This window comes from Lycorma delicatula, chromosome 4 (assembly GCF_047948215.1).
Source record: "Lycorma delicatula isolate Av1 chromosome 4, ASM4794821v1, whole genome shotgun sequence".
Classification (NCBI taxonomy): Eukaryota; Metazoa; Arthropoda; class Insecta; order Hemiptera; family Fulgoridae; genus Lycorma; species Lycorma delicatula.
This window is the reverse complement of record NC_134458.1, coordinates 139,034,108-139,048,872: the sequence shown is the minus strand read 5'-3', so window position 1 is coordinate 139,048,872 and position 14,765 is coordinate 139,034,108. Positions and strand designations below refer to the sequence as shown.

The 14,765-nt window shown below is 27.5% G+C and overlaps 1 protein-coding gene across 6 annotated transcripts in view; it reads left to right on the top strand.

Annotated features, from left to right (window-relative positions):
• Positions 1–14,354, top strand: part of LOC142323911 (beta-1,3-glucosyltransferase) — a 45,875-nt gene extending 31,521 nt beyond the window's left edge. For all 6 annotated transcript variants that reach the window (XM_075364260.1, XM_075364261.1, XM_075364266.1 and 3 more), the window contains exons 9-11: positions 6,091–6,244; positions 8,344–8,614; positions 14,001–14,354. In XM_075364260.1, the coding sequence (XP_075220375.1) occupies positions 6,091–6,244; positions 8,344–8,614; positions 14,001–14,144 (569 nt within the window). In that variant the 3' untranslated portion in view covers positions 14,145–14,354. The remainder of the gene's footprint in view (positions 1–6,090; positions 6,245–8,343; positions 8,615–14,000) is intronic.
• Positions 14,355–14,765: the final 411 nt, after the last annotated feature.

Genomic DNA, 14,765 nt, shown 5'->3' with positions numbered 1-14,765 from the left:
GTGGGATATGTTAGTTAATAATTGCATATGTGATATCATATAATTTATTTATCATTACTCTCCTATTTTCAGTTACATTTATGATTATCATTGGAATTTTATTCATTATTATTTAGGTAATTATGTTGTAGTGTCTTATCTTTAATTTTATGTAAACATGATTTGAATTATTATACACTTTGTATTTTATTATACATGATATAAATTATACACTTGGTCTTTGAAGTACATAAATTTCAGTGTTGCAGTAAATTAGATTTATCACCATTCAAAACAAGTTTAATAAATTATTTAAACAGTGGATTCATGGCATATAGGAAACTTTTTTCTGTTTTGTTTTGCTACTAGCATCCATGTTGCGGCTTTGCTAGCGCTATGTGGTTACTTGAGTTCCTGTCACAGTCAATTAGTTTTTTTTATTTTGTATTATTTAAACATATAACCAGAGGGAGATGCAGCCAAGCATCCCACAAACAGCAACAATGGCAATGGCTGAGTTGATTGAGCTGCCACACCTTACACAGTTGTACCCCTTAAAAAATTGAAATCCAAAAACACCCGAAAATGGTTTTTAGATATTTATCTGAAGAGTATTTGCAAACCCAAATATAGTGTATATATTTTTAGTATAGTAGGAAATGAGGAAAATTTGCCATAATTGTTCTAAATTTTTTTACCGTTCTTGACCCCTTTCAAGGTCAAATTTTAAAACATCTCTAGAAATAGGTTTTTAGATATTCACATGAAGATTACCAAATGAAAAATCAAGTTACTAAAAATCCATTTGTTACTAAAAAAAAAAAAAAAATAGCAAAGTTCAAAAAAAAATTTAAAATCAGTTTTTGAATTTAAGCTCAATCTTAAAACTCGGACTTTCAAAAAATCTAGAAATTGGTTTTTAGATATTCACATGAAAATTATATACAACAATTTTATATCTTCATTTGTTAAGAAAAATTAAAAAAATAGTAAATTTTATTTCCATTTTAATCCTTTAAATTTTGAGTTTCAAAAAATCATTTCTTAGTGTGCACTTCATAAGAAGAATGTGCGTACAAATTTTCATAAATTTATCTTCAGTAGTTTTTGCATTGCTGGGCGTTGATTAATTATCAATCAGTCTGGCTGTACAAGTTGCTTTATGGATACAGAAAATATATATATATATATATACATATATATAGAAGATATATATATATATTAAATTAGCCTGCATCCACAGAAAATCCCTGCGCTAAGTCAAAGATAAAATTCAGAGGCAAGCTCTCAGGAACCATTTGAAGTCAAAACAGGACTGCACCAAGGTGATGGGGTTATCACCACTATAATTCAACTGTTCTCTAGAAATGGTATGAGGGAATGGCTCAAAAAATGCCCACCAAAAGTAAAAGTAGGTAGAAAAATCAAAACAAACTGTCTTGGTGTACCCAACAACTTGGGAATGCTAGCAAATTACTTTGATGAAGCTAAATCATAGATATTAGAACTTCAAAACATTGCAAATAAAATTGGCCTCAAAATATCATTCAAAAAAACAGAACTTATGCCCAGAAAACCACCACAATTAAAAGAAGTAAACATAAACATTGATAAAATCATAATAGTAAACTAATTTAACTACCTCGAAGAAATAATAACAAACAACCTAAATGAAAAAACCTCGATCCAAATAAGAAAAAACAAACTAGCCAAAGCTCAAAAATTAACCTGGTACACTTACAGTAAAAAATGCCTATCAATAAATGTAAAAATAAGACACTAAAACACAGTTATAAAACTAGAAGCCACTTATGCAGTAGAAAAACTCTTCTACCTGAACAAACAGTCAACAGACTCCAGAAAATCGAAAGAAGAATTGAAAGACCCTGCATCAATAAAAAGTTCCAGAATGATGGGCAGTGGTGGATTGTGCCCAAAAAAGTTGTGTACAAAGAGTTGGAAACCATCAGTGATATCATGCATAAAAGGAGACTAGAATTCTTTAGATGTGTCATGAGGATGCAAGATTCAAGAATTCTGAAACAGCTATATAGTACAATCTCAACTTGTAAAAACACCAGACAGGATGCAGATGGATCAGAGAAATAAGGGAGGATCCGAAGGAAATTGGCCTTACACCAGAAGGCACCACAGCTAAGATAAAATTGAACAAGAAAATCAAGAAAAAACACTCGCTTCACAGTCACAAGGAAAAACTAACAATACAAACATTTTCAACACTAGAAAGGGCAAAAAGATTGAAACATATGAAAAAGTACTGGGAGAACTGCAAGTCCCAAACAGTTCCATCAAAAAGACTTTGATAATGGACTGACTAAAGTGATCCTATGCGGCCATGAAACATAATAATAATAATAATAATAATAATATATATAAAAAATATACAGCAAATTTTCTCCCATCCATTTTTATTATTATTTATTTTGTGTAACTTAAGAATTTTAATATTTATATATTTTATAAATTTATTTCACTATTTATTACACCCATAATAGAATGCTGTTTAAATTAATAGCATAATAGTTGTTATGACACTATTAATAATGTTGTTTAGGTAATGATTAATGGGGGTTTTCTCTAAGAATTGCATTGAAATATTAACTGTTGAATTTAAATAGTAGTTTAAAATATTTATTACTCAAAAATTTTTGACCGAATGACCCAATGATAATTGCCTATTAATTTACATGAGTACTAATGTATGTTGCAGTTTTTATAAGAATGTCTTCATCAAACACTATCTGATGGTTTATCAAATTGAAATTTTGTTCATATTTCTGTATTTAATATTTTTTAATATATTTCATTTTATGTAATCGTTATTAATTTCTAATATTTCTAAATTTGTGTTAATATCAGAAATAGAATGTTTATTGTTTATCAAATGGTCTGCCACATTAGATAAACCTGATTTATTATTTTTGTAATTTATATAATTTCAAGAAATCTAGTTTTAAAGGATCTATTTGTTTTTCCTATTTAAATAACATAACAATCATTACATTTAATTTTATAAATTCCACACAGATTGTTTATTTTATTATTGTTATTATTTTTGTTTTTCTATATATTCTATTATGTGGTTATTAAGGTTTGTATGCTGGTTCAAATATTTCTTTATTGTCAGTAATGTTTTCAATGATATTATTAATGTATAAACCTTTTGTATATATTTTTTTCCACTCTTTTGTATGTAATTTTTGTAAGGTAGTAATTGTTATTTTGTTCTGATAGTTGTTCATTATAAATATTATTACAGTACCATAATATAAATTTTCAACTGCTATATGCTTTATGATGCTTATTTCAGTATTTAACTTTTCTTTGTTATTGCATGTGTATTTGACTGCTCTATTAATATTTTTATGTGTTAATTTTATGAGACCAAGGGTGATTTGTTTTTTATGAATTGTTATATAGATGTAGGTTTTCTCTATATTGATGTTTCAATTTTGTTTCCCATTTTTATTTTGAATTGACATCTAAGTAATTTAACATCCTATTATTATCTATTTTAAATGTGGATTTTAAATTTTCATTATAAGAATGTAATTAGTTTAAAATTATTAGATGTTCATTGTTTATTACCAGGTTACCATCAACATACCAGTGAATATCATCATTCTACAAATATATCATGTGGAAGAGCCTGGAAAACTGACATGACTGTTTAAGAATATGAAGCTGGTGTACAACCAACTTATGATTTGCTGACTATACAACACTATTTGCAGGCACTGAAGTTGAAGTGAAGGAGATCCTCAACCATGTTAAGCATGAAAGTGAGACACTAGGACTGAAGTTAAACATTGGAAAAACATAAGTTATGATTGTAGACAGAGCCTCTTCCAGTCAGTAATGTGCTGTGTAATTTAAAAAAGGTGAACTGTTTCGTATATTTAGAATCCACAATAGATAAAGATGGGGGCTTGTCAGCTGAAATAAGAATTATCTTGGCAAAGGAGGCACTTACAAAGTTGAGTGCTATTTGGAAGGGTAGAGAAATCACGAAAAATACAAAGCTGAGACTGCTTCAGGTACTAGTCTTCCCAGTAGTCATTGAGAACTGGACCATCAAAGTGGAAGACTGGAGGAGAAATGATATATTCAGATTGTTGGCCTAAAGAAGAATGCTCCATATCACATGGACGGAAAAGAGGATGAACAACTTTATTATAAAGGAGCTGGGTATACAAGAGGTTATATGCTTCTAGCGCATCCTCTGTTTTTTTGGCCAAATAATCTGTAAGCGTGGTGAATATCTTGAGAAGCTAGTTGTTCAGGGAAAAATCAAGAGCATCAGGTCATCCAGAAGACCAGTGAAAAGGTCTACTGTATGACATTTTCTGCCTTACTGTATGCCTGTATCTGCCTTACTGTATGACCTGTCACATCATAAGATGTGACAGGAGAGATGCCTCCTCTCCTGTCTGCCATTCAAATCAATGATTCGAATGGTAGAGGACCATGAGCTATGGCAGGAAATTGTCAGCGAGATATGAATCGGGTCACCAGCTTTCAGGCATGAGAGAAGGGATCACTGATTATCAACATACTGTGTCCATATTAAAAACTTTATGTGTATCCACTAGATAACGGTGGAGACATTCATAATAAATCATAAACAGATTTACATAACGAAAAGGTTTTAGTTTTATTAAGATTATAACATACATTTTTTAAGTTCTGATGATGGAATTTTATTCTGAAAGCGCTTGAACATATATATAAAAGAATTGTTGGCAAGTGAGTTAATATATACACACACATATATATATATTATTTTTTAAAAGCAATTCTTTTAATATCCATACTCTGTACCAATACAAATTAATTTGTATTTAATAGATCAACCCTAAGTACAGAACAATTGAAATAGAATGACTTACCTTAGAAATGCTTTCACAAATTTGAATCATATCATCAGCTCCATATAGCTTATATATATTTATTATAATTTTTAATATATATATATTTTATATATATATTAAAAAAACCATCAAAACATTGCAATCCGTGATAAAATATCGTCCATTCATTTATAATTTTATGTATTTTAAAATTAAATTTAATTTATCATACTTTAAAACCATACACAAATTTAAAACCTTTTATTTAAATTAAAAATTTTAAATTATAATTCCAAAAAAAGAGATAATAACATAAAATATAAAAATTTGTTAAATAAAAATGTTTAAAATTACAAAGATCAGTTATTTAAAATTAACCAAGTCAAAATTAAAATGTAATTAATACAAAAATAAAAATGACTTAATTAAAACTTTTAAAATAAAAACAAAAACTTAAGCAAAGCAAAATCATGTGCTAGCCACATAGACCATGATTTAGACTTTGCTTTGCTTAAGTTTATGTAATTTTTATCTTTGTTTTAATTATATCTTTACATTTTAATTTTGACTTTGTTATTTTAATTAATTGATCTTTATAATTTTAAACAATTTTTTTAAAAATTAAAATGGTCATATATAGAAAACATGAGTTAATTAAATATAATATAATTTAAATATGACATCAATTAAAAATTAAAATTAACTTTAAAAATAAAACAATTCGAAGAGTTATACCATGTAACCTGGTGAGCCAATTTTACATTACTGATTAGTTTATACTAACTACATTATTGATCAGTTATGTAACATTGGCTGGCCAGGTTACATGGTGTAAATCTTCTAATTATTTTATTTTTAAAGTTAATTTTAATTCTTAATTGTCATCATATTAAATATATGTTTTAGTTAGTTATTTTATTTAGTTGACTTCATTGTTTTCTATATATGATAGTAGTTTTAATATTTTAATCTAAAAAAAAAAATTGTTGTTTTGATATGTAATTTTATATAATTTATATATAATTGATGATGTGGGATCCTGTGAAAATGGTATTTGAATAAAAAAAGAAAAATAAGGTAAGTATAATTTCATTCACTTTGTAATTCTGTACTTGGGTTGTTCAAGTTGGTTTTTGATTAAAAAAAATACAATATATATATATATATATACAGTACATTTATTTAATATTATGGGTTTTTGTTTTTAGTTAATAATAAATTTAATTTTTATTACCTGTAGATAATACAATTCCAACTACTGATGTTGGAGTTGAGAATACTGAACGAGGTCATTGTGCAAAGATGTTTGCCATCTTTAGACTTGTTTTGGAACGTGAAAAAGATTTGCCATCATTAAGATGGCTTGTGTTGGCTGATGATGACACATTGCTTAGGTAAGTGTTTATTTATTTTTATTTCTGACTATGTCCTGTATGAATTTTTGACATGATTTTACACTGTTTCAAATTTTTCAAAAAATTATCTTCAAATTTAGGTGTGACCTATTGTTTAGATAGTATTTGTGTTTAGAATATACTTAAAAATCTGTAAAACATTGCATTTAGAATTTTTTGTTCATTTGTTCATAATTGTAAGCAGTGAATTTATGAAAAGTTATGATTTTTAAGTCAAACTTTTTTAAATAAGCAAATTGCCATAAGTGTTTGGAGTGCTTTCATGCAGAAAAGAAATTTGCTTGTATCAAAATTAGATCTAAAACTAAATGAAACTTTGAATTGCACTGTAATGTTTTATGGACATGTAAAAATGAACAATAGGGAAATATTGTTGGCCTTTCTAGTTATGGGAGGACATTTAAAATTAGGTGGGTCACTAAATTTTGAAATGAAGACTTAAGACCAATAGAAGAAGCGAGAGATCTGTGTAAAATTTTTTCACCGAGTCATATATTAAGACACAGATATTTTTAATGACGGAAAAACTATAGACCAAGACAAATATTGAAATGCATAAAAAGATAATTGAGGATGTAATATTTAGTAAATATATTGAGGTTAAAAGATCAGCATGGAACAGAAATGAATGGAGAATAACTTTAAATCAATGAAGTTACCAAATATTTTTTTTATAATTCATATTTATGAAGATAAATGGATGCGACTGTAAAATAAAGTTGATTAGAAGCCACTTTGTAGTTGGAATATAAATGTTTTAATTCTTTTCCTACTATTTTTGTAATGTCATGAACATTTTCTTGTTAATTGTTCTGAAATTCTTACAAAGTTTTTAAACTGTTTTCAAGCATTTAAATGATAAAATTTAGAAACGAATCAATTTTAAATATCCCATTAATTAAAATCTGGATAACATAGTTGCCTAAGTAGTTATAAAAAAAATTGCTGTCATGTTTTTGGCCAATTCAAATTATTTTTTACATTTACATTCAGTGTTTGTTAGGAATTATTCTTTAGTTCCCTTACCTGACATTTGAGACACGAGTACACTGTAGTTTCACAATTATTTTCTTTTTGTCTTCAAAAGTACAAACAATAGAAAAGTATTTTTAATGATTATTTTGTAACTATGTCGCTCCTTTAATGTTTATATTCTGTTCATTTGTTTTGATATAAAACAAGTTAAGTGTTTGTTTTAAATTTCTTTTTGTAATAGAAAAGTATTTTTAATGATTATTTTGTAACTATGTCGCTCCTTTAATGTTTATATTCTGTTCATTTGTTTTGATATAAAACAAGTTAAGTGTTTGTTTTAAATTTCTTTTTGTAAATTGCTTTACTTTTATACAGTTTTGAATATATGTGTTATCTGACACAGTCTTAGATTATCAGTATAAATTGATTAAGGTTCAATTAAGACATTTTTTAAGACCTATAAAAAATGTTTTGTAAAATATATTTTAAAACGTTTAATATTGTATGCTTGGTAAATATATAACTTAAAGTTGAAATTTGAAAGACTGTATAAACTACTTCTTAAATGTAAATGATTTTTGTTAAACTGGTTTATAAAATTTACTACAAACTCAGAGGAAAGACTGTATAAACTACTTCTTAAATGTAAATGATTTTTGTTAAATTGGTTTATAAAATTTACTACAAACTCAGATTGAAAAAATGTAAAATTTGCAGGCTAGGTTTAGATAATTTCATGATTGATTTATCAACTTAAAGTATTAATGTTATTCTTGTACAAAGCATTCTACTTGTTGGAGGGGTATAGAGGTGAAGTAAAGTAATCTCATTTCAAAGCTAATGGTATCGTAAAGGGGATATTTATCTAACGGGAGAGGGTTTTATCATGATTGACAATCTTCCTGTATTAGTGAAGATTATGTATCAATGAATAATTAATACTATTATTAATATAATATCCATTTTATTAAAAATTTTAACCAGTCTGAGTTGGTTTTGAATCGACAGCTTTTGTTTTATATCCACTGCTTACCACTGAGCTAGGCCCTGCTTCATTGATTTTAATTATTAAAAATACTGTCTTTCATTTTTTTGTTTTATAGTGTTACACGAATGCAGGAATTATTGAGTTGCTGGAATAGTTCAGAACCAGTAGCTATTGGAGAGATGTATGGATATAATGTAGTAGGTTTAAAACTAGTTGGTTATAATTATATAACTGGTGGTGGAAGTATTGCTATAAGTATGTCAGCATTAAAACCAATATTACAACATTGTTCCTGTCAACAAAATGACACTCCTGATGATATGTACCTTGGAATCTGTTTAACTAGACTTAACATACCAATTGTTCATCTATCAGATTTTCATCAGGTTTGCAAATATATATATATTAATTTATTTCTGGTATTTTTAGATTAAGTAATTCATAATACATGTATGTGTGTATCTTATATCTCTATAATATAAATATTTGTTGTTATGTATAATTTTTGTTAAGTTAACAAGACAGTATTTATGAAGAAGTCACCGACTTGATTGTGATTTTTGGTTAGATATACTGTAATGCAGTATTTCTCAACTCAATACGACAGTGGTTGCATGTGAAAAGAGTTTTACATGTTTAGCATACGACAAGCCCCTTCTTACAATTGCAGCAATTTAGTTAATGTTTTGAGCACTAACGACCACTTTAAACCAATTCGATACTGTGCCTATTATGGGAGGTATGATTTTTTTCTCTCTTTGAAACCCCATTTTTTCCACCCCCTGGGCCAATGGTTGGTGATATTAAAAAACCTTACTTACATAAGTTTTAGGATAATAGTTGGAACTTTAAACGAATTCGATATTTTACTTAATACGAAAGTTATAGCATATTTTGTTTTGTTTTTTCGAAAAAGCTCCCTCCATGGTCCGATTGTGCCCATAACGACTCAACCGAGATTTTGGGTCGTTATATTTTATGTATCAATTTGAAAGTGATTGGCACAAAAGTTATCATGTCCGCAAGAAAGTGAAATATATATATATAAACCTTTGAACTGACGGTGGTTGGTGGTCTGAAGGATGTGAAATGTAAAGATATATTAAAATTTTCCAGAAGTAGAATCATGGTATCCATTACAATAGGTAGCTTTTTTAATGAAATCTACCTAATACACATTTAATAATACACTTACAAATAGGGTTATATCAGTACTGCATAATATATTTAATAATTAAGTATAAATACTAAATTAATTATTAGTGACTCCCTTGAGCCTGTCTTGCAGAGCAAAGTATTGTGAAGAAAGTTTCAATGTTAGAAATAAACACTCTTGAGTTCTTTTTCTATATTTAGCTTAAATTTAAATTTAAACATTAACTTTATCACTTGTATCCATATGTGTATTTGCTTCTTGGAATTTCTCGAATATGTCGACCAAGTAGCTCAATTCCATCACATATAAACAATCTTGAAACTTATAAACAATCTATTAATTCATAAACATGTTGCAAAAGCAAAAATTTCTGTTAAAGATAATTAATTATAGGTCACTGTAACATCAGTGTTATTTACTTCTCTTAATTTCAGTCTGTCATGATTAATTTTACATGAAATTTTTAATTTATTCTAACTTTAAAAATATTTATTTATGTTTGAAACAAAATTTTTAAGAATTAGAAATTATTTTTAAGATAAGGTAGAAATAAGTGTAGGTATGTGAATTAATATTCAGGGTCAGGAGGAAATTGAAATAATTTAGGAAATAAGGAAAAGTTCATGTCGGCGGAAAACACTTTATTATCGAGTTATACCTAGTGAAACTTTTGCCCAGATTAAACTTGATGGTTTTTTTGACATGAAAAATCAAATAAAACAGGTCCAACTTAAACAGAAAGATTCTGTGACAAAAAACATGTTGTTGTAGTTTTGGAGTACAATAACTTAAGTTACTAATAAATGTAAACTTTATTATCAAAACTTGTAAATGATTTAATTTTGAGAAAATTGTTTGATGAAGTGTAAAAAAAAATCCTTTATTTTTAAAAACAAATTGTGAAAATTAAAAACAGCTATTTTTAGTACAATAAATTTAGACCTTTGAAAAATTAGGTCAGTAACACTGAACGTTAGGTGGTTTAGTTTTGAATTCTTTGTTTTGAAAAATGTCGCACCTTCACTCATGCAGAATATGATTTTTGTGTACAGCTTTTGTTATGGAAGTGCCCTAGCTGTGGTGGAAGAATATCGATGTAGGTATCCTGGATGAGTAGTTCCAAATCCAAATAAAGTAGTTCCATAAAGTATTTTGTAAAAATAGTACAGTTCTCAGCAATGTCAACCATTAAATGGTGATGAAAGGAAAAACATTGTACAGGTGGTACAGCTTAGTCCTACAATCAGCATGTGAAGAATTCCTGCATAACCAATTACATGCTCATGACTGTGTCCTTATTTTTTACAGAAAGTTAAACACCTCCAGACCATGCTCAACTACATTTTTGTCAGTGGGTTAATAATAATTACCACTTTTGGACAACTATGTAATGGCTTAAGCAACACATGAAATTGACATCGGTCTGAAGAACCCACAGTACAATCAAATCAAGTACAATCAAATCATAGTACAATCAAATTTCCAGCAGATTTTTGGTGTGGCATGATCATCAATATCCAATTAATTAGGTCCTTTCATACTAGAACACTACAAGAGCGAGGAAGTATCTGGAATTTTTAGATAATAAATTTCTTACAGTGCTTGAAAATTTCTCATTGGCAAAACAAATTGAAATATACTGTCAAATTGATGGAGCACCTAAACATTCACAAATGTAGTAAAACTTAGATGAAAAATTTACTGGTAAATGGATTAGATGTAAAGGGCCAGTAAGTTGGCCACCTGGATCACCAGACCTATTTCCCCTAGGAGGTATACAAGCAAAAAGTAGCCACATGTGCTTGCATTTTCTGGGCTAAGATATCATTAGATTGCTGACAAAAAATATAAGGAAACAAGTTGAAAAAGGCATTGATGTCAGTGGTAGAATTTTTGAATATTTATTGTAAAGTAATACAGCATATATAAAGTGAGTATTTATTTTAAAAGTAAATTAAAAGCATTTTAATGTTTTAAAGGTCTAAATTTATTTTTCTGTTTTTTTTTTAATTGGAAATCATGAATACAATGGGAGATTTTTCAGGTCAAAAAACCGTAAAGTTTACCTGTTTCACTGGGGTTTGTTTTGCCTCCGTAACACTGTAAGGTATTAATACAGTGTATTATTACAGTGTATTATTATAACACTGTATTATTAGGTCTTGTACAACCATTACTGATATGTGGGGTTATTGAAACCTTGAAACCCAACCACCAAATACTGGTATCCATGAACTAGTATTCAAATCTGCTGTATTTACTACTACTAGGAACCTTAGAACGTAATTAGGTAGCAAAGTGGACATATGTTTGAATGACCTTTTTTCAAGCTAGAATCAGATCAGTTTACGAATTATTTCCCTTTCCTTAAAAGCAGAAAATCATTAAAACAATCATTTTTAGTTATGCTGTAATTGTTTATGTGAAAATTTGATTGAGTTGTTGTGTTGTGTTATGCTAAAATAAAAAAAAAGGCATTGCTTGATAACACTGATTATGAAAAAAATTTATATATATAGATATATTTATTTATATTATTTCACTGAAATTAATCTGTATTAGGTGGTTTAAATATAATTTAACAGTAGAATGATATAAAAAGATTAATACAGAATATTGATATAAGACATCTTACCCTAATTTTTGCATGAAAGTACTTTGTTCAATCATGAACAAAAAAATTCCGTTATTGCATAATAACAAAAAAAAAAATTAATAAATGAAAATTGTGTATTAATATGTAACTGTTGTGAGTTTTTATAAGACCATCTTCCTCAATTGTAAGGAAGCAACTCTTGATATAAATTAATGGTGTATTATTTCTTACATTAAACAGTATTTTTTAATTAATACTGTTTGAAATATTTTTCAGTGTTTAGTTATGCCCCAACCAAGATCTGTGAGACTAGGGTCAGGTATAATTAGAGAGATTTCAGTACACCTGGTAAAACTCGCACATGAATGTAAAAAACTGAACATTACAAAAAAGTGTTACAGAACATAGTTTATCATCATTTTCATAAACATCACAATACATTGCTAACATTAAAAAAAATTATGAATATTTTGAAAGAACACCCAGGATTAGAATTTTAATCATGAGACTTTGAGAGAAATTTTGTGAATAGGGTTTCAAGTGGAAAAGGACAGATGGCAACAGACAACCTTAAATAGGACATCATGATATGTGCTTTAAACGTACCATCTATTTAAAAAAAAATTGTTAGTACAAAGAGGAAGGAAGGCCAGTTGTTTTTTATGATGAATCCTATATTCATTCGACACATGTGCAAAGCAACGCCGGGACTGATGGCTCTGCAACAGCTATAAAAAAAATTAATAAAGAAACTAATAATCATGAATGCAGGCAGATGGAATTGGAATTGAGCCATTAAAAATTCTTACAAGTAAATAAATGTTTTATAAGTATAATAATGCAATTCTAAATCATGTAAATGATAAAAATTAATATATAAAAATTAATATCCCAAATGAGAAAAAAACCGTATAAACCATTTAAAATTAATAAATGAAAAATATACAGAAAAATAAATGGAATTTTATACAAGTAGTCACTCATTGCCAATGGCTACTGCAAATGTGTGAGTTCACATCAAGGTTACTCAGTATTAGCCAGGCTTTTTCAACATCCAAGCTGCTTCCACAGTAACTACGCAAGGTTAACTTTTTTCATCTGTACTTTCATGGAAAAATTAAGATAAGATGTGTCTTATCTCAGTGTGCTGTACTTCGTGGTTTATTTATTTAGAATTTAAATAAAATACTTATATTAATATTTGCACATGACGAATAAAGTGATCTGTTTTATTATTATTAATGCTTTTAAGCATATGACGATTCTGTTTATTATTACTATTAAATTATCATCTTTATTTATTTATATATATATATATATATATATATATATATATATATATATATATATATATATATATACACACACACACACACTTTATCATAATCAACATCATAGAGTAATGCCTTACTTTTTCTTAACAGATCAAGCATTTATCTAAGTCTGGTAACATAATACATGTTTGACATTTACAATACTGCATTAAGTTTTATGTCTTCTTCTAAAAACATATCGATATTACTGATTACTATTAAAAAGAAATTTAATAAACTAAAAAAAAAAACAAACAAAACCAAACCTCAGTAAAATGAAAAAAAAAAGTCAAAAACTTTCTGTGAGAACTTGAAAATGATAGTTAAAGAAAAAACTTATCAAAATTAATGTACTTAATTTTTGACTTGATTGTTGATTATTTTTGTCTTGTACCCCTTCATGTATAAAGTTTGACTTCCTTTATTAAGTACTTATTCAATTTGTCTCCAAAATCTTCTTATCAGTTCCAAATGAGAAATAAAAGTGAATTAAAATGGAACAGGATAGTAATAATTTAATAAATTATTTTAATAATCTTTAGTAATTTTTAATATAAAAAAACCTAAATTAGGTTTTAACAGGATAGTAAACTATCCTGTTCAGATTTAATTTGCTTATATTTCTCATTTGGTACTGATATGAAAATTTTGGAGAAGAATCTAATAAAAATTTTTTAAAGTAAAAAATATTTTTTTCTGTTTTGCAGGCAAGACCAAATGATTATGCAACTGACTATTTAGCTGTGCAGAAGCCTGTTTCATTTCATAAACATTGGATGATTGATCCATTGTATGTTTATAAAAAGTGGTTTGGGGAAGCAGATGATTTAAATCAGCATACAGAATTATAACTGTGGTATAGTTTAAAACTGATTTAGCTGCTATTTTCTTCAGATTAACACATTAGGTTACATAATGTAAAGTAACGTAACTTGTAACAATTTTACATTTACTTGAATTTATGTGTAATGTCTAATTTCTATGTTTTTGTAAAACCTGTGTATATATCTTTGTTTTACCTCTCATATTTTTAGTAAATTTTTATGTGATTTTTTGTATCATTATGAAATTATTTACTTAGATATAGATTTTACTGAATGAAGACAATTTTACACCACTTGAAAACAATTTATACACAAATTTATACATTTACAACGGGGATTTACATTGTTATCACTCATTTTTATCTGATTGTCACACTTGTCAAGTTTTACGAAATAGGGTGTGTCCTCTTTCTTTCATAGCTGAAACAGCTTAGAAAGTAGTATCTTATAAATTGCAAAGCATGTATTAAGGGTGAACATACCTGCACATTAGACTTCTCTTGGATTAGAAATATTAAACAATATTGGATATTTCAAGCAGATGGTATATATTAGGAATATGACTACAGCAATTAAATAAAAAAAATACATACACAAAAGAAATTTTCAAATAAATATTGATTTTGGACTTGTTATGTGTAGTTTTAG